Below are 27,904 nucleotides of genomic sequence, written 5' to 3'. Positions count from 1 at the left end.
AGCAAGACCCTGTCTTGGAAAAAATAAAATGCATCTGTTTACTCTTTCAAAGAACAAACATTCACGGAATTCTGTGTGTGAGCCAGATTTCAACTGTTGGGCCATTTCCCAGGCCCTTCATAGCAATAACCCTTTCTGTGATCTCAGAATTATCTGCTGTTATTCACACTTTGGCCTTCTTTTCCATTCTCTATACTTACAACACTCGTTTCCTCTACTTTTATAATGTTTCTCTTGTTTTCAGAACTTCCTCTCTCCAATTAGAGTTTTCCTCTCTTCTGCTGCTTGAATGTCCTCCTTCTGGAAAGTTCACCTCCCTTTCTTCGAAGGTTTGCTTCCTGTGTTAGTTTACTATTGCTGTTCTAACGAATCACAGACATGGTGGCTTCAGACAACGCAGTTTACCATCTTACAGTTCTGCAGGTCAGATGTTTGAAAGGGTCCCTCATCCGGGCATGAGCAAGGCTGCATTCCTTCCAGAGGCTCTAGGGGAATCTGTTTCCCTGTCTTTTCTGGTTTCTGGGGATGGCCTGCATCCCTTGGCTGGCGGCCCTCCCTTTACCTTTAAGCCAGCCACACAGCTTCTTCAAGTCTCAGTCTCTCTCGGTTTCTTTCTCTCCTCAACCTCCTACCTACTTCCATTATCACATCTCCTCCTGCTCTGACTCTCCTGCTGCCGTCTCATGAGGACCCTCAAGATTACGTAGGGCCCACCCTGAAAACCCAGTATAAACTCCTCATCCCAAGGTCCTTAATTTAATCACACCTGCCACATCTCTTTTTGCCATGTAAGGTAACATACTTACAGGTTCTGAGGATCAGGATATGAACATCTTTGGGGAGCCATTATTTTACCCCAAACACTTCCCAATTCCTTGAAATATCTCCTTAGGCTTCCTACAGGGGTAGCGCATGACACATCCCTAGAAGGGGCCGCTGCTATTTGGTCTATGTGATGGCACCCCTTTTGATTGTTCAGTGTGCAGCCTTCATGGATTTATGTGTTAACTGCCTGCTTAGAATCCATTCTTCCCTTTCATTCAACTTTCTAGGAATCTTTCTCTTATCATCATGTGAGTGTTCTCTAATTTTTTCATTTATTTTTAATCATCTTTGTCTATATGGCATAGATTTAACCTAAGTTCTGTTGGCTTAAGAAATGAGATATTCTGTCCGGGCATGGTGGCTCACGCCTGTAATCCCAGCACTTTGGGAGGCCGAGACGGGTGGATCATGAGGTCAAGAGATCGAGACCCTCCTGGTCAACATGGTGAAACCGTCTCTACTAAAAATATAAGAAATTATCAGGGCATGGTGGTGCGTGCCTGTAATCCCAGCTACTCGGGAGGCTGAGACAGGAGAATTACCTGAACTCAGGAGGCAGAGGTTGCAGTGAGCCGAGATCGCGCCATTGCACTTCAGCCTGGGTAACAAGAGCTAAACTCCGTCTCAAAAAAAAAAAAAGAAATGAGATATTCTTCTCTGATGCTTGGCACTCATTAAGTCTTCTCATTGGAGTCTGAGTTAGATGATTTGATTAGCTTCAGACAGTATCTCTGTGTGATCTTTCTCCGTGTTTTAAAGGTAAAGTGTTATTAACAGTTTACTGACCTACTAGTGAAGACTTCGCAGAAGGCATCCACCCTAAAACAGGCGTAGTTAGGGGTCAGTGAGGGAAAGCTGGCTGATCCTTACATATGATTAAGAACTTCCAGGTTGGGCATGGTAACTCATGCCTATAATTCCAGCAGTTTGGGAGGCCAAGGCAGGTGCATTACCTGAGGTTAGGAGTTCAAGACCAGCCTGGCTAACATAGTGAAACCCTATCTTTACTAAAAATACAAAATTAACTGGGTGTGGTGGTACATGCCTGTAATCACAGCTACTAGGGAGGCTGAGGCAGGAGAATCGCTTGAACCCAGGAGGCAGAGGTTGCAGTGAGTGGGGATCATGCCACTGCACAACAGTGTGGGTGACAGAGTAAGACTCTGTCTCCAACAACAACAGCAGCAAACTTCCAGTAAAGGCCCTGCTCAAGCCCTGAAGACCATCTCCTCCAATCACCAGCTTTATCCCAGAGCTCACACTTACTCTTCTGCTGGCCAGCAAGTCAGCATATTTGGCTTCTGTCCACCTTCCTCCCTGGGTTGCACTGACTGCTGCAACTTCATCTAAGTGAAGGTATTCAGGTACGTTTCTGGCTTTGCCATAATCTCACTTTTTGATGTTGGGGCCATTAAATTTCCTCTTAGGTTTTTTTGTTTTGTTTGCCTGGGTTGGAAACAATTTTATTTCCACAAGCTGAAGGTATTATTCCATTGTTTGGGCTGTGCTTTCTTTTTTGAGAGGTTGGTTATCATTCTTATTGTTGCTCCTTAAAAAGTGCTCTTTATTTTTTCCCTTATCTGATTGATTTTAAGGTCTTTTTCTTTATTTTTGGTTTTTGGCAGTTTTACTATGTTGTAGTAAAGTGCAGTTTTCTTTGTTTTTATCTTGTTGGGTTTTATAGAACTTTTAAAAGCAGGGCTTGATGTTTTAAATTAGGTTTGGAAATTTGTCAGCCTTCATCTATTCAAAGATTGCTTCTGTTCAATCCTGTTCCTCCTCTTTTCTCTCCTCTCCTCTCTCTCCTCTCCTTGCCTCACCTCTTTTTGCCTCTCCTCTTTGCTGCTCCTCTGTGACTCCAATTAAACGTGTGTTAGATCTTTTAATTAGATATACTGTGCCTCTCATGTTCTTTTATGCATTGTCTATCATTTTGTCCCTCTGAGCTTTATTTTATCCATCATATGGCCTATCTTCCCGCTCATTTTCCCTGTCTCTTTTTAAAAACCTATTCACTAAGTTCTTCTTTCCAGTGACTATATCTTCAGTCGTAGAATTTCCATTTCTTCTTCTTTATTTTAGATTTCATTTATCTATTGGAATTTTTATCTGGTTTCCTATTTAACAGATTAAGCATTGTTACTTTGAAGCTCATATCTTATTACCACATTATCTGAATCCTTTAAGAGTCTGTTTCTTCGGTTCATATCTCTTGTTAATCACATTGTCTTATCTCTGTGCCTGCCATATTTTACTGCATGCTAGACACTTCTACATAAAAATATGTAGAAAAATTTGAGCCTAGGCTGCTATTTTCCTTCAGAGGATTTGAATTTACTTCTGAGGTAGTGTGGGACAGCTAGCACTCCCAGGTCATCTAGATCCAGTTAAGGATTAAGATGACTTGAAGCTGAGCTTTAATCTTTGCAAGGGTCTATAAATTTCCAGTTCTCTCTTATTCCTAGGGAACTCTCCATGTGCCAGAAAGTGTGTCAAGTGCTTTACAAGCTGTCTCAGCAACTCTTCACAACTTTATGAGTTAGATATTGTCTTCATTTTACAAATGACGGAATTGAGACTCTGAGATATTGAGTGTACTTTTCCAAGTTCATGCAGCTAGTAGTGGTGGAGCCCAAGTAACCACTGTACTGAAGGTGAGACACAGCAGAAGTATAAATTATGGGCTGAGGGAGAGAGAAAGGAGAAAGGCTTCTGAGCATCCGTGATTTTTCAGATGGGCAGGGCTGTGACCAGGGTCATGCAAGACCCCAAGAGTGACTGCCTCCTTAACTTTTGTACCATATGTGCCACTCTTGTTCACCCTTGTCCTGGCCCTGAAGCTGGACCTACTTTGAGGTCCTGATATTTTACTTCCAGGGGGATATTAGAGCAGTCTGGCTTTGAGACTTCTCTAATATCCCTGTGGATAACTACCCATCCTGCTCACCCCCAATTCTTACTATTTCACCCTCATAGCAATCGCTTATTTTTCCCTGGCCCTATGTGCTGAGTAACTGCATATCATATGTTTTATAGGCCAGCAACCAACACATTTCACTGGAAAAAGCTTAATCTTGGCTGGCGGAAAAGTCATTCAATTGCCACCATGTTACAGGATTCTTTCCGGGCTGTGTTGAGCTCTTCACAGCATTTTTCAGGCACTTACGGAGCAAAACTTCTTTGGCATTTCCCAGGCTGACACTTCAGCAGCCCCAGGATAAAACATATGATGCTTTTTAAAAAGCACATCCAGAGGCAGCCCCTCCTGTGCCACCATCACAGCTGTTTTGTAATTTTCCATTTGAAGCCAGAGGGGCTATTAACTTTCCCTGTGAGGTGATGCTTGCAGGCTAAATTGCTCACCTCTTCACTGCCAGGAAATAATGGGCATTGCCATCCTCATCATTTACCAGGTTCTTGATCTGGGTAGGTGCATCCTGCAGCTTCATTACCTTGAGTCTATTTTGCACTTGCAGTGCCTGTTCTCCTTTTTTTGAGCATTCTTATAATTAGCTTAACCACATCTGCTGTTGCCAACTAGAATATGTCTGTGAAAAAAGAAAATATATTTGCACTTTGCAGATTTTGATACACAATTAGGCTTTTTCTAGCATACGGAGCATGTGGCCTAATATGTCAGTCAACCAATAAACATTTATCAAGAATTCACTGCATATAGAGGGGCTTGGAGAATGAAAGGAATAAAGACTTCCTTTTGGCCCTGTAAATTGTTCAGGCAGACAAACAGCCCCAGTAAAGAGAACTACCTGCTCTAAAGCAATGTTTAATAGAACATCTGATTCCCAAGGAGCTTGATGGGTCATCTGGCTCAATATCTGAGGTTCAGAGAGGGCAAGTTACTTGTGCAGGGTCACACAGCAGAGCCTGATTTCTGGAATCAGTCCCCTAATTTCTGCACAAAATCTGTATAAGAGGACATATTGCATTCAAAAGGCATTTATGGCAGAAGCAGCTGGGATCAGGTCAGGAAAGCTTCTTTCACTTTTCTTTTTCTTTGGGGAAAGATTCTTGAAAGATGTATGTGTTGAACCAGGTTTTGAGGGCAGTGTGAGATGGCCTACACAGTGAAAAATACCCTTTTCTCAATAGCACGCTGTAAGTCCTTCGTGTGAAATTTCAGCAAAGCTGAAATTGACCTGAAGTTTCATTAACTCCAAGAGCACAAGAAGTGACATGTTTTCATCTTAGAGTTCTGCCTTCAAAACATTTTATTTTCTGCTTCACTGATTAAGATGTGGTCTCTGTTGGGTCAAACATAAATCCTTTTTATTTTTTTGTAGTAGTGGATAATGGCTTTTCTGGAGATCTTGACACATCCGAAGCGGGTGGGGATCTTTAAGACTCAAATGTTTGGAATCTGATGAAAGCTCCTTCTCCACTACCCTGCTGTGGTTCTTGTGTAGTTTTATGAAGTTGAGAAGCTCCATCGTCCATATTTGTTCTTTCCCTCTATACTGTGAGCTTACTGAAAGCTCTGTGTTATTAGCCTTGCGGCACACCTTAAGTGCTCGCTAAACGTTGGTTACCCTTGTAAATGAATGTGTTTATCAATGAACAAATGAAATGGTAAAATGCATGGCCCTTGTATTTTAAGCTGAAAACATTGCTTTTGCTAACAAAACAGTGAAGGTGTTACTGAGGAGGTGGTTGTGTGGCGCTGTTGCCTGCCTTGTGTCTCTCCGGCGTCTAACTCACCCTTGCCTTGTGTGGTAGGTCCCACCATCTGGGCTGCAGGGGCTCCCACCCATTGAGCCACCAGATATCACCCAGATCTACCCGGTTCCTGCCAACATTCGGCCAGTGCTGAGCAAATACCGAGTGGAGGTACGGGTCAGGGGAGGAGCTGAGTTGTTCTCTCAAGGGCAGGGGCCTTGCCTGAATTGCAGAAGAGGTGGAATGGAACGGGCAGGAGACCTAGAGAAAATGAATGAGCCCTCAAGGAGCTGTGCAGCTCTTTCCTGGAGGAACATAACGTGGTTCTTAGGGAACAGGTCTGACTTGTCACCCAAAGTCAGGGCAGGGGTGGGGCTCCTCTGTGGGTCTGTGGTGACAGCTCTGCTGGTCATTTCCTTAGGTTCTCTTCTGGGGAGTTCGGGAAATGAAGAAGGTGCAGCTCCTCTCGGTGGATCGGCCCCAGGTTCTCATCGAGTGTGGAGGACGAGGGGTGAAGTCCTGTGTGATCCAGAGCTACAAGAACAACCCAAACTTCAGCGTCCAGGCTGATGCTTTCGAAGTGGTGCGAGTTTCTCACTCTCCTGACCTGGCTCATTGCTTTTCTCCACAGATGAGGAGATGTTTTAGAGTTTCAGATGTCCACTGCCTGCAAGGAAGAATTAATTTAGTGTAAAGCCAGGATTTCACCATGAGCTAAAATAGACTTTTGTTGTTTTGTTTTGAAGCTTCCAGTGTCGATCATACAACAATCAAAGCAGGTTGACGAACTTTTCCCAGAGCCATGGTTCCTAAGGTGTGGTCCCCAATCTATCACCATCACCATCAGCATCACCTGAGAACTTGCTAGAAATGCTCATTCTTAGGCCCCGCTGTTCTGAATCAGAAACCCCCGCTGTTGTGGGGAGGGCCAGACATCTTTGGTTTAACAAGGTTTCCAGGTGATTCTGATATACGTTAAAATCTGAGAACCACTGGCCTACAAAATTTATTTAAATAGCTATATATATTTTTTAAAAATATTTGTACTTAGAATATCAAGAGTTTAAATGTGAATTTATGCTTCTAAAGTGATTTTTCGACATCTGTGGGGTGCTTTTATTTCAATATTTCAACATATTTTTTGTGCTTTGATTTGAAACTAATCGCAAAGAAAAAAATTGCTTTATGCAGCCCAGCCTGCTCCACTGGGCATATGTCCCCAGTTAGCAAAGCCCGCAATGGAACACTATGCATGGTGCTCGCAAACCTTTTGTATCAGGCTGCATTGAGTCTCAGGGGCCACCAGGGAAAACAAGTGGCCAGGGCACTGCCCCCTCACTCTCAGCTCTGTACCAAATGGCTTGACTTTCATCTCTTTTATATAATGGCCCTAAAGAAGCTGTCATTGGAGATGAGAGTTCTGCTGTCAGATAATGATAAAATAAGAGGTCTGAAAATTACTGTTAGAGAGAGTGCAGAAGTGAGAGATTTTTGTCATTTAAACCTGGGACAAATTGTTATTAAGGCAGACTTCCTATCTGTGTGAATTACTTCCTGGCTTGGGAAGACACTGCTCCAGGGTTTTGGCAAGCTGTAGGATTGCCAGGAGGGACAGAGTGGCAAGGTGGGGACAAGGGAGGCTGGATACCCAGCTTGCTTTGGCTCTGCCCACGGAAAGATCAACAGGGCTCAAGCAGCCAGGCCCAGTGCCCTCTTCATTCCATTCTCTCCCTGCAGGAACTGCCTGAGAATGAGCTTCTGCACCCACCACTGAGCATCTGCGTGGTAGACTGGAGAGCTTTTGGGAGGAGTACACTTGTGGGAACCTACACCATCAACTACTTGAAGCAGTTTTTATGTAAATCCAGAGAGCCCCTTGCCCTCATCTCACAGGTGGATGGAACCCAAGTTGGGGATGGTGAGAAGCTGCTCCTAGATTTTGTAGCTGTAACTATAAAATCATGGCGCCTACAGAGTGCCTGCTATGGGATTGGCTGAAATGATGACCCACAGCCAAGTGGTTGGGTGGATCTTTCTGATGAGCTTGCTTCTGCAGTAGCCTCTGCTTTTGTTGGCTGCCACGCTCTTACTTTAACTCATTTCAGGTCAATTTCTCTAAGACACCTTCCTTGGCTGTGATTTAAGCTCCTTCCTGCCTCCACTCTGACATTTCACTTGACTCTGCTTGATGCTGTTTTAGTTTGTTCCATTTGGGGTCTCAGGTGCACAGAGTTGAGTTCATTGCATGTCTCATTTCCATGCTGTACAATCATCATTGGTCTATTCAAAGATTCTTTCTTATTCTATCCACTGTCCTCCTATACCTTATTCCTATCTCTAATCCCAGTCTCCTCCCCACTGTAGGCCCTACACCACTATCCTTGTCAAATTTAAATCAATTTAATCTACCTAAATAATGATGCTATGATTCTCATTTGGTTTCCTGTTCTTTTCACTCAATTCTGGGTTATAAGATCTATCCATATTGCTGTGTATACATCAGCCTGTTACTGCTCCTCACTGCATCTACCACACTTGACTTTGCCATTCCTCTCATATTAGACCCACTGGCCGCCTCAACTCCCTCTTCCACAATCAGTGCTGCAATGAATAGCCCTGTGTGTGTTCCCTGAGGGAAGATGCTATGTGGGAATTTGTCTGAATGTACACCCAGGGGTGAGACTGCTAGGTCCCAAGAAATACGCACATATATTTTCATTAATTAGATCCAGGGGCATTCCAGAGAGCTTCACTGATCTACACCAGTCTACATCAGCCTATACTGCCATTACTGCATTTGGAACCCCATTTTTCTCCTCCTCAGCAGCACCTCCTGTTAGCCAACTTTACAGATCTTTGTTTTGCTTTGGTTTTAGTTTTTTGCTACTCTGTGGATATAAATTAGTATCTCATTTTTAATTTTAACTTGAATTTTTCTGCTTGCTACTGTTTGCGTATCCTTCATGCCTTACTGCCATATTAATCTTCCTTCTGTGATGCTGGCTCATGTCTTTTGCCTGTATTTTATGTGCTTTAATTTTCTTTTTGATTCACAGATTCTTTGTATTTTCTAGATATTAAAATCATGTAGATAGTTGATATTGTCCATATCTTTTCCTAGTATGATAACTACTAACTTTGTCTATAATTCCTATCTATGAGCAGAAATCCTTAATTGTTATATAATCGGATCACTCCACATTTTAAACTTTATAGTTTGTTTTTTATTCTTGTTTAAGGAACCTTTTCTCACCCCTTGGTCACGAAGACATTATCTTATATTTTCTTCTATTAGCTTTGTAGTTTTAGCTTTCTCATTTAGATCTTGAATCATCTGCATTTATATATGATTTTAAGTGGAGATTCAGCTGCATTTTTCTCCATATAGTGCACCATTTTCCCCCAAAGGGTCTGCTGACCTGTCATTCATTTTCCTGATGATTTGTACTGCCGTCTTTCTCATAAACCAAGTTGCCATACATTCCCTCTCTGTTTCTGAGATTTCTCGTCTGTCTCACTGGTTTCTTTGTCTCTATGCCCAGTGCAGAGTAGATACCCATAAAAGTCTGTTAGGTTAAATTTTCTGTTGAAAAGTCAGCAAATGGGGAGAGAGAAACTCTGGAGGCTCTAGCAGCCATGGGGGTACCCAATTGAGAAATGTTCCTAAGTACTGACTCCTACAGCATAAAACGGTGAGATGAGGACCTTTGGCAATGAAGGCCAGTGTCACAACCTTTCTATGGCATCAACAGCCCAGTTAAGAATCTCATGAAGCCCTGGACATACCCCTGCTCCCTGTCAAGAACATGTACTTATGTGCCTGGAGTTCTGCCTACAGTTGGGAGGTTCCTGGCCCTCTGGAGTTCTAAAGGCTCCCCAGATTGACACACAGCAGGAGGCAATCTCCCCAGACACAGAATCTGTACCCTAAACCTTGATTTTCATGATCCCAATTACCATGACTGATTAAAATTACTTCTAGGGATCAGTAACAAATACAACCATTTATTGATGATCTATGTGTCAGATGCCTTACGTCGTGGTCTCATTTCATCTTCCCAATGAGATGGGTATTTTTACTGTCATTTTATAAATAAGGAAATGAGGTTCCAAAATATCAGGAACCTGGCATATTTGAATCCAGGTCTGTCTAATTCCTAGTACTAAATCCCTGAAATGACCACCCTGTGATGCAGCCTAGTTCCCTGACCTGATGTGCTTTCATTATAGAGATTTCAGATTCGCTAACAGCCACTGAGTCCACTGGAGCCCCCAGCGCCTCCCAGGATCTCCCAACAGATCACATTTATGTGAATGTTGAGCCACCTCCCACAGTGATGCCCGACTCTGCCCAGGTTCAGCCAGCCATCGTGGTTGACATCCCTGACTCATCCCCGATGCTGGAGCCTGATCACAAACCTGTAGCTGAGGCACCACCAAAAGATGGAAAACCTAAGGTCAGACTAAAATCCCTCTCCATATTTACAAGGCTCATTGGAGTTTTCATTGGAGGCTTCAGACAATGTGAAGTTGCTTGTGGTGTGATGATGGGCAAGCAGCTTCACATTTCTGAGTATCAGTTCATCCTTTGTAAAATGGGGATATTGATACCCACTTCACAGCATTGTTGGTCTAAGTATTATGCCTCCCTGATTCCCTGTTGTAGAATCAGAAAGTTAATGTGCATGAAATCAAAGTGCTAGTCAAATATGACAGTAATAGTTAATTGAACAGAAACTCTTCTTAATTCATTAGCTTGGAAAGACCATGGGTTTCTTCATGCAAGTGTGTTCCACAAATATTTAGAGCATACTTTGTACAGGATCACGTAGGATTGACAAATACACAACCACAAAACAAGTTAATCTTTCTAAATTATACATTTGAGTGAAGAGTCTTTCTAAATTATATATTTGAGTGAAAAATCTTGGTATATCAATTGAATTAAAAGAGAAGGCCATTTTAAGAAGGTCTTAAGGGGCCAGGTGTGCTGACTCACTAAAAAAAAAAAAAAAAAAAAAATACAAAAAATTAGCCAGGTGTGGTGGCACTCAGTTCCAGAGGCTGAGGCAGGAGAATCACTTGAACCTGGGAGGTGAAGGCTGCAGTGAGCCAAGATCGTGCCACTGCACTCCAGCCTGGGCAACAGAGCGAGGCTCTGTCTGTCCTCCAAAAAAAATGTCTTAAGGAACAGTCTGCCCAGCAGATGGCAAAGGCTGAAATAAAAAGAACAATGGAAAAGTGAGATAGATGCATGTCAGTTCGCACAGGTTGTTCTCATCTCATCCATGGTCAGTGACCTCTCTGATGCCTTACCAGGTCTGCTGCATTCTCCTAGCATTGCACCTGTGACTTTCTGTTGAATTCTCAGATTCAGTGTTCATCTCAGAGCCATAAAACTGTGAGCCTCCGCAGGGAAGAGATAATTTTTCACCATCTCTGTATCCCCTGCACTTGATAGAGTGCCTGGGTCACAGTATGAACTCAAGATGACTTGGTGAGTGAATAGAAGATGAATGCATAATGAGCCCTGCACCCATAGCTCCAGCAGGACTCCTGTCCTCTCCCACAAATGCCTCCTTTCTGCCACATCTGTCACTCCCTCTCCTGCCACCCTATCACTCATGTGATAGATGTCATTTACTTGTACCCATTCAAATAAGAAATGACACCAAAGAATTGCCTAAATTATGTCACTTAATCCTCACGACAGTGGTGGGCATTATTGTCCCTAGTTGAGGAAACTGAGAATTATAACATTTATATTAATTGCTTACTGATTTATAACCCAGGTCTGTCTGAAGCTAATGCCCTTTCTGCTATGCCACATTGCATCATATAGTCTAGTTCTTATTTGTTGCATGCTCAGCTCCTGTACTCTAAGCTACCCAATGTGGGATTGTGTCTAATTATCTACACATCCTCAGTGTCAAAAACAGTATCTCACACATGCTTAATAAATGCTAAGTAAATGAAGGAATGGATGAATAGATTCTTGAGCTTTCCTTTGTGGAAGTGATACAGAGAGCTACTACCACAAAACCAGTGGATACCTCTGTGTGTTTTCCAGTGGACACCTATATGTTTTCTTCCTCACAAGCCAGTTGACCAGGATGTAGCCAAATGGGGCTGAACTAATAATCCATCCCTCATCCCTTGCCAGGATCCCAGGATATCTTCCCGGAGGTCCACAAAGAGGAAAAAGAGGACCATAGCAGATGAATCTGCTGAAAACGTGATTGACTGGTGGTCTAAGTATTATGCCTCCCTGAAGAAAGCACAGAAGGTAGAGTCTCCCCTACCTGTGGTAGTCAAGAGACTCAATAAGAAAACACAGTACCTTCTCTGATCCTGAGTCCTTCATAACCTACTTTTAAATGCCACTATACATAGGCCCTACTCAGGTGTGGTTTGGTTTACTGAAGAAGGGTAAAAAGCCTGGAAGAACCAGAAATCCTGAATTACAAAATTCCCCCTTTTCAGCTGGAGCTGGCCCAAGGACACAAGCTCTGCTGTAAATACTGGAAGAATGTTGACTCCAGCATGGCATCTGGAGGATCTGCCTCCAGACTCGGGGGGGTCCAGCAGGGAGAAATGGGGTCTCTGGACAGGTAGCCATCAACGATTAGGGCCTTAGGAGATACCCCGGTCTAAGGGCCCCAAGTCTCTGGCAGGATTATGAGTTCACATGGGAAATTATCAAAGGCAGAGGCCTTGGCCTTAGCAAATGTTATTATAAGTATGTTTGTGTAGCAAGAGCATGGCCTCATGTCCATGGAACGAGACAAATCTAGTTATAAAGCTGGAGAGCCAGTGGGGAATATGCCTGGAGAGTGAGGCAAAAGCTCAGCAACTGGATGCAATAAGATTTCTCATCCTTAAGTACAAAAGGGAAGAAAAATTAGTCCGATGTTATCATATTTAATTGAATACTCTTCTAATTCTGTCATTTGGAAAGGCTATGGTTGCATCTAGGACTATTTCTCAAATATTGATATATACTAAAAGAGCACATGTTAGCCCCTGCCTCCAACCTCCCTCCTTTTGCTGCGATGGACACTATCATTTCCTGTGAGAACTTGGCCCCTTTTCCTTTATCTGCTAACCTACCCAATCTGTGATACCATTCCAAGGACCAGACATGCCAACAGACACAGCTCATAGTGCAAACCAGGGCAATGCTCCAGGGAGGTGGAAAAATACTAGGGAGAGAGTTTGCTTGCCTTGTGGCTGAGAGGGTACTGCATACAGGAGATAAAGATGTCTACATCTCGATCACGCTTTTCTTAGATGTGTGGATACCTCTTTTCTAGGACAGGCATTAGCCCCCAGATCTTTACAGTGAGACTTCATTTTTGGGGACTGCTTAGAGACTAAATACTTTTAAAATGGTGTCTCTGGAAATGCAGAGGGCTGAGATCATTAGAATTGTTAGTCAGAATTAATAGATTGAGTATCGCAGGATCAATAATCGTGTCTCTTCCTTTTTCAAAGGCAAAGGACAGCAATCCCAAGAAGAAAAAAGGCAATATGGGTAAGCAGCTTTTCTGGGGACATTTGTCCATATAATAGGGCCATTGTTAGGAGAAAATTACAAAATGGAAACCATGGGAGGTGTATTAGAGCTCAACTCCCTCCTTTCCCAAGTTTAGAAACAATCTCAGGAAGAGGACAGCACTTTAAAATGTGGTCATGTAGCTCTTGGTGCTGGGCTGGAACCAGATCTCAGTTCTTCTGAATCAAGTTCAGGGCTGGAATGGACCCTTTGGCTCAAGTCCCTATGTTGACAGTCTTAATGTAAAAACCTTAGAATAAAAATTGCAGTAATCTGGGATGGACGGCCAAAATCAACATGGTAAACTTGATTAGAGGTGAGTGTGAAGACCTGGATTTAGGTTCCAAAACTCAGTTTACAGGATTGATAGATCTTGTTTGGCAGAAGCTCAAAAGAGAGGCCTCAGGTTTCAAATTACCACAAACTCAGTTTAAGCCAACAGAAGTTATCAGCCTAAATATAAGCAGCCAGTGTTGTTTCATTTGACGTTGATAGAAGTGGAAAACCAGAGCCAGGCTCAGTTCCTCAGACCACTTCTAATTAGCGCATGTAATTCTAAGACCAACCCCACATCACAGGAAATAGTATCTTCATCTTACAAATAATGAAACAGAGGTACAAAGAGGTCAAGTAATTCGTCCAACATTACACAGCTAGAAAATAACAGAACTAGAGTCCATATCCAATGGGTTCTCCCCTGAAAAGCCTGCTGCTAAAAAATTGCTGAGTACTCCCACTAACAACTTTGCACAAGACCCTTAAGATATTTGAGCCTCATGTTGAACTAGATGAATCTCAAGTCCCTTAACAGATCTGAGATGGAATCCAAAAAGCTTTGGAATCAGTCCAAGTCCCAAGTCTGTTCTTTGCTAGTTGGGTGAATGGGCAAATTACCTATTCTCTCTGTGCCTAGTTTAATGAGTTCTTACATGTGCTGTAACAGGCCAGCATGTTGCCCAGCCCTAGGGGATCCACTGACATTGCACTTATATGTGCATGTGATACGCTGCAGTCATACACTGTACAGACTGTATGTAACAATCCTACAGCAAAAGTTACTATTTCTTTTTAAAAAGAAGGGTCACATGTTACTAATTCTTTTTAAAAAGAGGGGTCACAGCATAGGACATGCCAGAGCAAAAGGAAAGGAGAAGCTGGGCTTTGTTCCTTCTCATCTCAATTACCAGGAGAAATCTAATTTCTGCTGAATATCCACAGAAGCAAAGCCAGATGAGGTAGTGGTAGATATAGAAGATGGCCCAAAGAAGAAGAAAGACAAAATGCTCAAGACGAAACTCAAAGATGATGGAATCCCCAATCTGGCCACCTTGCAGGTGTGTGGGGACACAGGCATCTCTGCCATGGGTGGGAAGGGATGCTCAGCAATGAGGTTCTGTTAGTGCTTTAGTGAACCCTAGTCATGCCTTTGTCTGACTGACTGACTTTGTCTTTATTATTGCTGATGTAGAGAAGTAAACTTTGATGTGCATTTAAACGAAGACGAGAGCTTATTCATTTTCCATTTTCTATACCGTCATATTGAGAAGGGGCACAACTTAAATTGTTTATTGTGGACCTGACAAAGTAATCTACAGCATTTGAGTCCCCTTCACTCACCTCTAGGTGCTTGACATCATCATGCAGATGTGTACACACTCAAGGGAGCAGGAGATTTAACTCCAACTAAAGTCAGTTCCATCAGGCCAATCTTAACATTAGTCACAAGGGATTAGCTAGAGGTATACTAATGGCTATGAAAATTTGAAGTGTGAAAATTACATATCTAGGTCACCAATTTGGGTAAGCAATTTATACAGGAAAGTTGAACAAGTAATTTATTCTACTACCAAACCTAAAACTCAACTCAATTTTGCATTTCCAAAGCGTGTGTGTGTGTGTGTGTGTGTGTGTGTGTGTGTGTATATATATATATATATATATATATATATACACACACATTATTTTCCACCTGGAAAATTCATGTGTATATGCATTACAATAAAAACAAATATTCCATTACTTTATATGTGCTAAGAATTGGATATTTAATGAACATTATTGATTTGAATCTCCTCCAAGTATTATAGTCTACATCTAACAACCAATAGCATCAATTAGCTCTAAAAGTTTTGTTGTATTTGTACTTGCATGTTACAACTGTTATTATTTACCTATACTTTTTGGAATTTAAAAGTCATCAAAAAATTTTATAAAATTCAGAGTAGTAGTTTCAGGAGTGCTGAGCTGATCCCTGTTTCTTATCTTGCTGAAGATAAATTACCAACAGCCTCAGATTTTTCCAAAGGGCATATATCAAGGCTGGTTTTAGAGAATCTTGGCATTTCTCATTAAATCAATCCTGGGCCTTCCTTCCTCTTAGAACAATCTTCTCCCTTTTCCCTAAAGATATATGATGGTGATCTTGAGAGTGAATTCAACAATTTTGAAGACTGGGTGAAAACCTTTGAACTCTTCAGAGGCAAGTCTACAGAAGATGACCACGGTCTTGATGGAGACAGAGTCATAGGAAAATTTAAGGCAGGTTCCATTGTTCATCCTTTTATGTGGCTCTCCCTGTCCATAAATGTCAGGTAGGACTCAATTCAGTTAATGGAATTGTGCAGTGTGGGATGTGTGTAGGGAAAATCCTTAACTTTTACTCAAGTCCCTCTCTAGAACTCCACAAAACCCAGTCCCAAGCCTTTAAGGTATTTTTGGCTTGTGAATAGTGGATTGGAGCTCAGCCTGGTGAAGAATAAGGGGACAGAATCATTACCTAAAGGGAACGTTGAACTTTACTTTGTTCTCTCCACCCCTGGCATACCAAATGTGTGATTTAGGCAAACCTACCAGTTGGACAATTAAACTAATCAAACAACACAAGCCCTTCATTTGGCAGACTTACAGTGTGAACATCACAAAGTAGTAGCCACTATTCACCATAAACCTACTACAAGCTGGGCCTTTCTATGCAGCATGCTATGTTGGAAATAGCACAGACATTGCAGTTTGCCCATCTGGATTCAAATCCTAGTTATAGTACTAACCAGCTGCATGATCTGGAACAAAGTGCTTCACTTCCCTAAGCCTCAGTTGCTGGGTCTGGAAATAGGAATACTGTAGTCAGAATTGAATGAGATAATGGGGGATGCACTAGCACAGCACCCCACATGTAAAATGCACTTGGTGTCCCATCTGTTCTGTTCCTCATATAACATTCCTGTGAGGAGGGTGTTAATGTGCAATATCAATTCACTGGTGTATCATGAAGAAGCTCAGATGCCAGCAGGCTACATAAATTGTCCAAGGATATCTAACAGGCAAGTTTAGCTCCAACCCAGGTCCTGTGGATTCCCAGGCTGTGCTCTCTGTGGGTTTTGGTGGGACATATGACCATCTCATTTCAATGGGTTGCATTTTGTGGTTCCAGGGCTCCTTCTGCATCTACAAAAGCCCTGAGGATTCTAGCTGTGAGGACAGTGGGCAGCTGAGAATCCAGCAAGGAATTCCACTTAATCACCCAGTCACAGTGCTGATCAGAGTGTACATTGTTGCGGTGAGCCATCCTTGTTTGCTCTGAGAGGGTGTATTGATCTGCTTAGGCTGCCATTACAAAATATGGCAGACTGGGAGGCTTAAACAACAGAAATTTACTTTCCCACATTTCTGAATGCTGTAAGTCTGTAATCAAGTTGCTACCAGGGTTGGTGTCTTGTGAGGCCTCTCATGCTGGCTTGCAGATGGCTGCCTTCTTGCTGTGTCCTCACATGGCCTTTCCTCTGTGCACATTTATATAGGGAGAGGTTGAGCTCTGATGTCTCATCCTCTTCAAATAAAGACACTAGCCCTGTCTTATTAGAGCAGCACCACTACGACCTCATTTAACCTCAATTACCTCCCTAAAGCCATGTCTCCAACTACAGTAACCTTAGGAATTAGGAGTTAAACATATGGGGTATGAAGTTAGGCTGGCAACACAGACATTTTATGGCTTTTCTGAGCATAGTAGTATCTGTTCCCTGTGGTTGCCTATGGCAGGAGAGGGAACCAAATAGGAGGGAAGCAGGAAACTACGGGAAAGAGTTAGCAGGAAGGACCAAGGCAGAACAGGGCAGCTGTTATGTGAAATTCTCCCACAGCCATGCCTCTGCACTATTGCAGTAGGAAACTTCACTTTGAATGCATTTCTAAGAAAGATGTTAATTCCTCTTAGCTTCCCTCTTTCTGATAATGAGAGCATAAAACTTTGATTATGAAACTTTTTGGCCTCATTAGCAGGAAGCTCAGGGCCAAATCTAATCTCAATCAAAGCAACTACATGAACCCCACTGGCTCATGGATTTGTTTTAGTCTCCTGACGTTGGATGCAATTTTTGTAATTGTATTTTATTATAATGCTCTTATTTTATTTCAACCCTTTGCTTCCATTGCCTATGTTCTTTCAAAGAAACATAAATGTAACATAAAATAAAAATGAATTATCCTTTAGTGCTAAGGGAGAAATAAGTGTTCTTCCATCATGAAGTTCTCAGGTTTCCTTCATCATCCTCTGTATCATCACCACAACCACCATGTGCCAGGGATGTTGTGATGAAAAGAACATAGTCTCTGTATTCAAGGAAGTCACAGTGTAGTTGGAAAGATGAGAACTTGTAGGGTCACTGACAATGTTGGGTAGTCAATATCAAACACCACCCTCAGGATGCTTTAGACAAACTCTTTCAACATTTTGCTCAGGAGGTCACTGGTGTTTTGGGAGAAAAATGCATTCCTTAAGAAACAGAACATACATTCAAATAAATTTGAATAGTACATATTTCCTTCTCCAACCTTTGAGATTCACAAAACTCATTAGCACATTCAAGTCTCTGAGAATTTCAGAAGTAAACAACAACAACAAAACAACCAACAAACCCTATTTAGTGATCTTGAACAGCATTTTCTAAACTTTTGCCTCATACCTTTCCCCTTCCTACAGGAAATCTTGCAGAACTAAAGTTCTTTAAGATACAGTTTGGACAATGTGGAAATAGTATCAACAGTAGGAAGGAGAGGGAAGAATTTCTGTGAACTGTGAACTACAGAGGTTGGAGAAAGATGCCTCCTTATTCATGTATTCATTCAGAAAGTATCTACTGCACACCTTTTATGTGTTCAGTGCCCTCTAGACAAATACCAGAGAAAGAGATCAGGTTTCTGTCCTGTAAGTAGCATGGGGGAGGGAGGCCTTGGGCTGGAACTTGAGACCAGGAGGGACTTGAATAAACAGGGAGTCAGAAGGTAGCAGTCCTAGATGAATTCACTACAGTTATGGACAGTCAATATATTTCTAGTAGTTTGATTATGTGTGGTTTGCTCTCATAGTCATGTTTAATTAATTAACTAAATAAAGTCTCAAGTCTTTTAATTAAAAGAACACTAACAAGTAAAAAAAAAAACTTCTTAAAACTTGCATAAGGAAAGGAATCAAATTTCCTCACCTCTTTTTTTTTTTCCTTAACAAGATAGATCGCACCTTTTTTTTATTTTTAAGATTAATATGTACAGGTCTTCATTCATTTTAGTAGCTGTATAGCATTTTCTTGAATAAATATAGTATTCATTCATTCATTCAACAAGTGTTAAGAAGACCCTGTCCTATGTCCTAGATATAAAGTAATGAACAAGATAAACAGTGCCCTTGCTCTCATGGAGATTACGTACTAGTTGGGAGTGATGTGGGGATTATGCAGATATAAAAATAAACAAAGGAGCACATAAATTAACAGGATTTATGTCAGAGATAACAGTTGTGTAAAGAATTAAAATTGGTTGATGTGACAAGGAGAAATGTGAAGGACTGCTCTGGATTGTGTTTCTTCCCAAGTAATTAACAAATAGGTTGCTTACAATTGTTGGCTCTTAAACAGTGTTCTAGTAAACATCCTTGAATATACAGCTTTATAGGCTCACACTATTCTATCTACAGGATGGAATTCTAAATATGGAATTGTTTCTCAGCTTTCATTGCTGCAGAGTTTCTCCATCTTTTTTATACCATTTTTTTTCAATTTATTTAAGTTCTGGGGGTACCTGTGTAGAATGTACAGGTTTGTTACATAGGTATACATGTACCATGGTGGTTTGCTGCATCCATCACCATGTCATCTACATCAGGTATTTCTTCTAATGCTAACCCTCCCCAATCCCCCCACACCCTGCTAGCGCTCCCCTACCCCCCACCCCAGACTGGCCCCAGTGTGTGATGTTCCCCTCCCTGTGTTCATGGGTTCTCATTGTTAAACTCCCACTTATGAATGAGAACATGCCATATTTGGTTTTCTGTTCTTGTATCAGTTTGCTGAAAATGATGGTTTCCATATTCATCCATATCCCTGCAAAGGACATGAACTCATCCTTTTTAATGGCCTCATAGTATTCCATGGTGTATGTGTGCCACATTTTCTTTATCCAGTCTATCATTGATGGGCACTTGGGTTGGTCCCAAGTCTTTGCTATTGTGAACAGTGCCTCAGTAAACATACATGTGCATGTGTCTTTATAATAGAATGATCCTTTGGATATATACTTAGTAATGGGATTGCTGGTTCAAATGGTATGTCTAGTTTTAGATCATTGAGGAATCTCCACACTGTCTTCCACAATGGTTGAACTAATTTACACTCCCACCAACAGTGTAAAAGCATTTCTGTTCCTTCACATCCTCTCCAGCATGTTGTCTCCTGATTTTTTAAGGATTGCCATTCTAACTGACATAAGGTGGTACCTCAATGTGGTTTTGATTTGCATTTCTCTAATGACCACTGATGATGAGCTTTTTTTCATGTTTGTTGGCTGCATAAATGTCTTCTTTTGAAAAGTGTCTGTTCATATCCTTCACCCACTTTTTGATCGGATTTTTTTTCTTGTAAATTTGTTTGTTCTTTGTAGATTCTGGATATTAGCCCTTTGTCAGATGGGCAGGTTGTAATTTTTTTTCCCATTCTGTTGGTTGCCAGTTCACTCTAATGATAGCTTCTTTTGCTGTGTAGACATTCTTAAGTTTAATTAGGTCCCATTTGTCTATTTTGGCTTTTGTTATCATTGCTTTTGGTGTTTTAGTCATGAAATCCTTGCCCATGCCTATGTCCTGAATGGTATTGCCTAGGTTTTCTTCTAGGGTTTTTATGGTGTTAGGTCTTATGTTTAAATCTTTAATCTATCTGGAGTTAATTTTTGTGTAAGGTGTAAGGAAGGAGTCCAGTTTTAGCTTTCTGCACATGGCTAGCCAGTTTCCCAACACCATTTATTAAATAGGGAATCCTTTCCCCATTGCTTGTTTTTGTCAGGTTTGTCAAAGATTGGATGGTTGTAGATCTGTTAAGTTCTGAGGCCTCTATTCTGTTCCATTGGTCTATATCTCTGTTTTGGTACCAGTACCATGCTGTTTTGATTACTGTAGCCTTGTAGTATAGTTTGAAGCCAGATAGTAATGCCTCCAGCATTTTTTTTTTTTGCTAGGATTGTCTTGGCTATGTGGGTTCTTTTTTGGTTCCATATGAAGTTTAATGTGTTTTTTTTTCCAATTCTGTGAAGAAAGTCAGTGGTAGCTTGATGGGGATAGCATTGAATCTATAAATTACTTTGGCAGTATGGCCTTTTTCACAATATTGATTCTTCCTAACCATGAGCATGGAATGTTTTTCCATCTGTTTGTGTCTTCTCTTATTTCCTGGAGCAGGGGTTTGTAGTTCTCCTTGAAGAAGTCCTTCACATCCCTAGTTAGTTGTATTCCTAGGTATTTTGTTCTCTTTGTAGCAATTGTGAATGGGAGTTTACTCATGATTTGGCTTTCTGTTTGTCTATTATTGGTATATAGGAATGCTTGTGATTTTTGCACATTGATTTTGTATCCTGAGAATTTGCTGAAGTTGCTTATCAGCTTAAGGAGATTTTGGGCTGAGACGATGGGGTCTTTTAAATATACAATCATGTTGTCAGCAAACCAAGACAATTTGACTTCCTCTTTTCCTAATTGAATATCCTTTGTTTCTTTTTCTTGCCTAATTGCCATAGCCAGAACTTCCAATACCATGTTGTATAGGAGTGGTGAGAGAGGACATCCTTGTCTTGTGCCAGATTACAAAGAGCATGCTTCCAGTTTTTGCCCATTCAGTATGATATTGGCTGTAGGTCTGTCATAAATAGCTCTAATTATTTTGAGCTATGTTTCATTGATACCTAGTCTATTGAGAGTTTTTAGCATAAAGGGCTGTTGAATTTTGTTGAAGGCCTTCTCTGCATCTATTGAGATAATCATGTGGTTTTTTGTCTTTGGTTCTGTTTATGTGATGGATTACGTTTATAGATTTTTTTAATACCATTTCTTCCATCTTCCTACTCTGGCATTTCCTTAGAAAGTGTTTGCTTTTGATAGTTTAAGTCCTAGCTTGTCTGGAATCAGACTTTACTCTCAGAAACAGATCATCATTCAACTGGTCAGTGCCAAATGCAAGACTCATAGGGTCATGGATTCAGAAACCATTAGTTCTGGGAAGGGCCTTCAGGTCCACCCCATGATTTTATAGATAGATCTCAGAGAGCTATGACTTGCCCAATGTCACACACTACTTAGAAATGCAGTCAGGCCCAATGCGGTGGCTCATTCCTGTAATCCCAGCACTTAAGGAGGCCAAGGTGGGCAGAATGCTTGAGCTCAGGAGTTCGAGACCAACCTGGTCAATATAATGAAACCCCATCTCTGATACAAAATTAGTGGGGTGTGGTGGCTCATGCCTGTAGTCCCAGCTACTTGGGAGGTTGAGGTGGGAGGATGATTTGAGCCTGGGAGGCATAAGTTGCAGTGAGCCAAGACTGTGCCACTGAACTCCAGCTTGGGCAACAGAGCAAGATACTGTGAAAAGAAAAGAGAAATAGAAATAGAAATATAGTAATGTGTCTCTTACCGACGGGAATACATTCTGAGAAATGTGCTGTTAGGCTGTTTCAGTGTTAGACTATATTTACACAAGTGTCAGACTATATTTGCACAAACCTAGATGGTTTGGCCTCCAACATGATAGAATAGCCTATTGCACACCTAGGCTATAAACCTGTATAGCACATTGCTGTAGAAACTACTATAGGCAATTGTAACACAATGGTATTTATGTATGTAAACATAGAAAGGTACAGTAAAAACACAGTATAAAAAATTTGAAACAGTGCTGCAATGAACATTCGTGTGCATGTGTCCTTATAGTAGAACGATTTATAATCCTTTGCATATATGCCCAGTAATGGGATTGCTGGGTCAAATGGAATTTCTATTTCTAGGTCCTTGAGGAATCGCCACACTGTCTTCCACAATGGCTGAACTAATTTGCACTCCCACCAACAGTGTAAAAGTGTTCCTATTTCTTCACATCCTCTCCAGCATCTGTTGTCTCCAGATTTTTTTAATGATCTTTTTAAATGATTTTTCTAACTGGCATGAGATGGTATCTCAATGTAGTTTTGATTTGCATTTCTCTAATGACCAGTGATGATGAGCATTTTTTCATATGTTTGTTGGCCTCATGTATGTCTTCTTTTATAAAGTGTCTGTTCATATCCTTCACCCACTTTTGAATGGGCTTGTTTTATTTTTCTTGTAAATCTGTTTTAGTTCTTTGTAAATTCTGGATATCAGCCCTTTGTCAGATGGGTAAACTGGAAAAGTTTTTTCCCATTCTGTTGGTTGCTGATTCACTCTAACAACTGTTTCTTTTGCCATGCAGAAGCTGCGGAGTTTGATTAGGTCCCATTTGTCTATTTTGACTTTTGTTACCAATGCTTTTGGTGTTTTGGTCATGAAGTGCCCATCGATGATAGACTGGACAGGGAAAATGCGAACATACACGCCATGGAATATTATGCAGCCATCAAAAACAATGAGTTCATGTCCCTTGTAGGGACATGGATGAACCTGGAAACCATCATTCTCAGCAAACTGACACAAGAATAGAAAATCAAACACCACATGTTCTCACTCATAGGCAGGTGTTGGACAATGAGAACACATGGACACAGGGAGGGGAGCATCACACACTGGGGTCTGTTGGGGGGAAATAGGGGAGGGACAGCAGGGGGTGGGGAGTTGGGGAGAGAACATGGGGAGAAATGCCAGATATAGGTGAAGGGGAGGAAGGCAGCAAATCATGCTGCCATGTGTGTACGTTGCAGCAATCTTGCATGTTCTTCACATGTACCCCAAAGCCTAAAATGCAATTAAAATAAAAAAAGATTTGAAAAAATGGTACACTTGTCTAGGGCACTTACTATGAATGGAGCTTGCAGGACTGGAAGTTGCCCTGGGTGAGTCACTGAGTGGTGAGTGAATGTGAAGGCTAGGATGTTACTGTCCATGACTGTAGAGTTTAGAAACACTGTATACTTAGGCTACACTAAATTTATAAAATTTATTTTTCCTTATTCAATAATAAGTTAACTTTAGCTTGCTATAACTTTATGAACTTATGTTTTTCTAACTTTCAAGTCTGGTCAAAACAACGTTTAGCTTAAAGCAAACATATTGTTCAGCTATACAAAAATATGTTCTTTATATCCTTAGTAAGGTTTTTTATATTTTTTAATTGTTTTATTTTTTAAACTTTGTTGTTAAAAACTAAGATGCACACACACACACAAACACACACACACACACACACACACACACACACATTTTAGCCTAGGGCGAAACAGGGTCAGGATCATCAGTATCACTGTCTTCTACCTCCACATCTTGTCCCACTGGAAGGGCTTCAAAGGCAATAACATGCATGGAGCTGTCATCACCTATAGTAACACCTTTTGTTGGATATCTTCTGAAGGACCTGCCTGTGGATATTTTACAGTTAACTTTTTTTAATGAAGAGAAAAAGTATACTCTAAAATAATGATTAAAAAGTATAGCATAGTAAATACATACACCAGTAACATCGTTATTTATTATGTCAAGTGTCGTTTACTGCACATGATTGTATACTTTTACATGACTGTTAGCACAGTCGGTTTGTTTATAGCAGCATCACCACAGACATGTGAGTAATGTGTTGTATTACAACACTGCAACAGATATGATGTCACTGGATCATAGGAATTTTTCAGCTCCTTTATAATTTTATAGGACTGCCATCGTACATGTGGCCAGTCCTTGACCAAGACATCATTAAGAGGTGCATGACTGTAGAACTAGAACTCAAACTCATGGCTTCTGCCTCCTGGTCCAGCGTTTTTCTCATTTTTCTGTGCCAAGAGCTTCTTTTCACTGAGGGGATGACTCCAGAGAAAGTTGAACTTGGGCAGAGCCAATGATTTTTCTTTTAACAGCAAAATGTAGATGCTAAAGCAGTGTTCTTAACCTTGGCTGCACACTAGAATTATCTAGGGAGTTTTTCAAAAGCCCAAAGCCCTGGCCCATTAAATCAGACTATCTAGAGACAGAAATCAGGTATTAGCATTTTTGAAAGCACCCAGGTAATCCCAGTATACAACCAATATTGAGAGCCACTGAACCAAAGATGTTTTCTTTTTCTTTCCAGGCATTTAATCTTAGCCCAGCTGATCCAGATGGCAAATCAGATCCCTACATTGTGATCAAGCTTGGCAAAACAGAAATCAAAGACCGGGATAAATACATCCCCAAACAACTGAACCCAGTATTTGGAAGGTCAGTGGCCATCTGGGCTGTGTTTTATTACCCTTTCTGCATTTGTTCCTGCTGTGTTTCTGTGGGGATGGGGTATGTATGTGTGTGTTCCTGGGTGAAATGGTGGCAGGAAGTTAAACACTGGCTTTGCTCTTGATAGTAACCAACCAAACCTATGTTCATGGAGCAGGTTAAATTCTCTCATGGTTCCCTGAGGAATTAGGTGGTACTTGATCATTATACCCATAGCTTTCTTTACTATAATTTTTTTCTTTTTCTTTTGCGGTGTGTGTTTGTGTGTGTGAACTTAAGTAGAGAAATACATACCCACAGCTCTCTAATGATCATTTTCTAGATTTTAGATTTAATAGACATCTTGCAGGGTCCTTGGATTCAGCCTTGTGCTTTTGAACAGAGCAGAGATTTCCCTTTTATAAACAAGGCAGCAAAGGGCTAGAGAGATTAAGAAACATATTCAAGTTCAGATGACTCACAATTGGAGAATAACAGGACAGAAGTTTGGTCTTTTGTCTCCTACTAAAGGGATTTTTCCATCATATCATTTTTTGCTTCATTTGAGGTGACCCCGAAGGTCAAAAAGTTGAAGTTGTCCTCAAGTTGTGCTTTGTTTTCCTGTAAAGTGCTAAAAGCTATTGCATTTGTGTAAGTGGACTAGGCGTTCACCAGCTCACAGCAACACTGCAATGCTATTGATCCTATAATAGGGTATGCTACACATTGGTGTTCCCTGTTCAAGTTTGTGCACCTGTCTGTCATTGTCTCTGGAACCAAGGTGACCTGGGTATCACTCTGCCACATACAAGCTCTACAACCTTATGCAGATGGCTTAACCTATCTGTTCCTAGTTTTCCTGACTATAAAGCAGCAACAGTGACATCCGACTCTCAGATTCCTTTAGAAGATTAAATGTGTAAAGCACCTACATTTCACATTGCCTATGCCAGCACACAGTTGACATACAAAACACATCAGCTCCCTTCCTCTCCACCTTGGTAATTGCAGCAATGGATACATCTTCAGTGTGTTTAATTCCTTTCTCTTGAGTAAGCAGGAGCGGGGAATACAATCTCCATTGGCCCCATTTAAATTCATTTTGATCACATCCTTGATCACTTTGGAGCCTCTGACATTTGAACAGCGCTAGCCTCTTACATTTTATTGCTCCTGAGAAAACGAGGGCTATAAATGATCTTGCCTGTCCAGATTAATGAGAACGACAGTGCTGGGGAAACTTACCCTTGCCTCCCTCATCCAGAGACAACCTTTATTGTCATCTGCCATTTATGTAACTAGGGCTTCAGTATGACAAGCACTTGGCAGGCACTTTTTATTAGCTACTCTCACCACAGTGCCATGAACTAGGCTGGTTTTACTACCCATGCTATATGGCCATGGCAAACAAGAGAAGAGGATGATGAAAAAAATGTTCTCTCCTGCCTCTGGCATTGCAGCACCTCATCCAAAAGCTCTCCAGATGTGGATGTTTTGCTGGAGATGTATTTAATTTTTACTCAGGAACAAAAGTTGCCAGCACAATCCCACAGTGTTCCAGCAGGAAAAGCAGAGGATTCTTGTGCCTGACCTGGGGTCTGGGGAATCCCTCATGACTTCAGTGCCCCAGTATCCCTGTGAGGGTGTCACAGCCTCCAACTGCTGGCGCCCTGGTATCTTGCATTGCTTTACTTTTCTTCATAGCCTCTGACACGGATTAGATGTTTATGGATTTATTGGCCACCTCCCATCTCCCCACTAGAATGTAAGAAGTATTTGAGCAGGGACTTAGTCTAGTCTGGTTAATGCCACATCTCCAGCACCTAGAACAAGGCCTGGCACACAGCAGGTGCTCAGTATGTATCTGTGGAATGAACAGATGGATGGATGGGTGGGTGAGTAGATGGGTAGATGGACAAAATGCCAGTCAGTTGTCCATGGGATTTAATGGGGCCCTATCTCCACATCAACTTGTGGTGCATGTCTGTAGGCTTTGACAGTTTCTTCCTTATGGCTCTTATGGTTTCCCAGAATGCTTTCCATTGTCTACACTACCTTAATAATTAACCATAAAGCAAAATGATTAGATCATAAGGAACTGAGCAATGGGTTAATAAAACAGCTCTCTATCTCTTCTTCCTCATTCACATCTACAGGCGGTTGTCCTTGCTGTGCCCTCACCATGACATACCTTTCCTTGTCTTGTCCACCTGCAGAACTTCCTTCATTCCTCACAATTACTGGGAACTCACCGTGTGTCAGGCACTCTGCTAAGTGCTGGGACACAATGGGGACCAAGCCACAGTCTATACCTTCAAGGTGTCCATGAATATTGAGAGAACATAAAATAAATGCATGATTACAATAGGCTGCTGCAAGTCCTGTGAAGACACAGGACTTTATTGGGAAGGCATCAGACCATCTTGGGAGTGTTGAGAGGGTGGGAAGGGATGGGTGTTCTTTGCCATGCAAAGTATGGAGTATAGGGAGAACGTGATGTGGCAGGAACTGTTACCAGTCAGGGTTCTACCATGGGAAGGGACCTAGCAGAGGAAAGAGAGAGAATTTCCCAGGGCTTCTTTAACAAAGTATCATAAACTGGATGATTGTAACAACAGAAAGGCATTCTCTCACAGTTCTGGATACTGAAAGTGTGGTGGTGTCTGTGGACTGTAAAGGAGCCTCTGTTCCCAGCCTCCCTCTCAAGTGCTGGTGATCTGCTGGCAATCTCTGGTGCTCCCTGGCTGGTAGAGGCATTGCTCCAGTATCAGCCTTCATCTCCACATGGCCTGCTCCCTGCATCCCTCCACATTATCTTCCCCCTGTGCATATCTGCGTCTGTGTCAAGTTTTCCTCTTTACAAGGACACCAGTCATATTGCATTAGGGCCCATCCCAATGACCTCATTTTAGTCTGAATACCTCTATTAAGCCTCCACTTCCAAATAAGGTCAGATTCTGAGGCGCTGGGGCTGGAGCTTCAACTTATCTTTTGATAGAGACACAATTTGACCCATAGTAATATATACTGCTTTTGCTCTTTATTATGAGATTATTGTTTTTGCTCTTAAGAGTTTTCAACTGGTTAGATGAGGCCTACTTAGATTATCAAGAAGAACCTTCTTCAACTAAAGTCAACTAATTGTGGATGTTAATTACATCTTTAATTAC

General features: G+C 41.5%; 1 protein-coding gene and 1 long non-coding RNA gene across 3 annotated transcripts in view; one reads left to right on the top strand and one right to left on the bottom strand.

The window, feature by feature from the left end:
- FER1L6 (fer-1 like family member 6) overlaps positions 1–27,904 on the top strand; it is a 216,921-nt gene that overhangs the window by 145,053 nt on the left and 43,964 nt on the right. For both annotated transcript variants that reach the window (XM_035276507.3, XM_054246765.2), the window contains 10 exons: positions 5,560–5,670; positions 5,921–6,082; positions 7,237–7,417; positions 9,730–9,956; positions 11,663–11,785; positions 12,994–13,033; positions 14,273–14,388; positions 15,461–15,592; positions 16,485–16,610; positions 24,616–24,743. In XM_035276507.3, coding sequence (XP_035132398.3) covers positions 5,560–5,670; positions 5,921–6,082; positions 7,237–7,417; positions 9,730–9,956; positions 11,663–11,785; positions 12,994–13,033; positions 14,273–14,388; positions 15,461–15,592; positions 16,485–16,610; positions 24,616–24,743 — 1,346 coding nt within the window. The remainder of the gene's footprint in view (positions 1–5,559; positions 5,671–5,920; positions 6,083–7,236; positions 7,418–9,729; positions 9,957–11,662; positions 11,786–12,993; positions 13,034–14,272; positions 14,389–15,460; positions 15,593–16,484; positions 16,611–24,615; positions 24,744–27,904) is intronic.
- Positions 2,424–27,904, bottom strand: part of LOC118148317 (uncharacterized) — a 126,734-nt gene continuing 101,253 nt past the window's right edge. The window contains exon 2 of the long non-coding RNA XR_004735084.3: positions 2,424–6,166. This is a non-coding gene — a long non-coding RNA (uncharacterized LOC118148317). The remainder of the gene's footprint in view (positions 6,167–27,904) is intronic.

This window comes from Callithrix jacchus, chromosome 16 (assembly GCF_049354715.1).
Source record: "Callithrix jacchus isolate 240 chromosome 16, calJac240_pri, whole genome shotgun sequence".
Taxonomy (NCBI): domain Eukaryota; kingdom Metazoa; phylum Chordata; class Mammalia; order Primates; family Cebidae; genus Callithrix; species Callithrix jacchus.
Note: the sequence above shows the minus strand (reverse complement) of the source record. Positions and strands in the feature narration are given on the sequence as shown.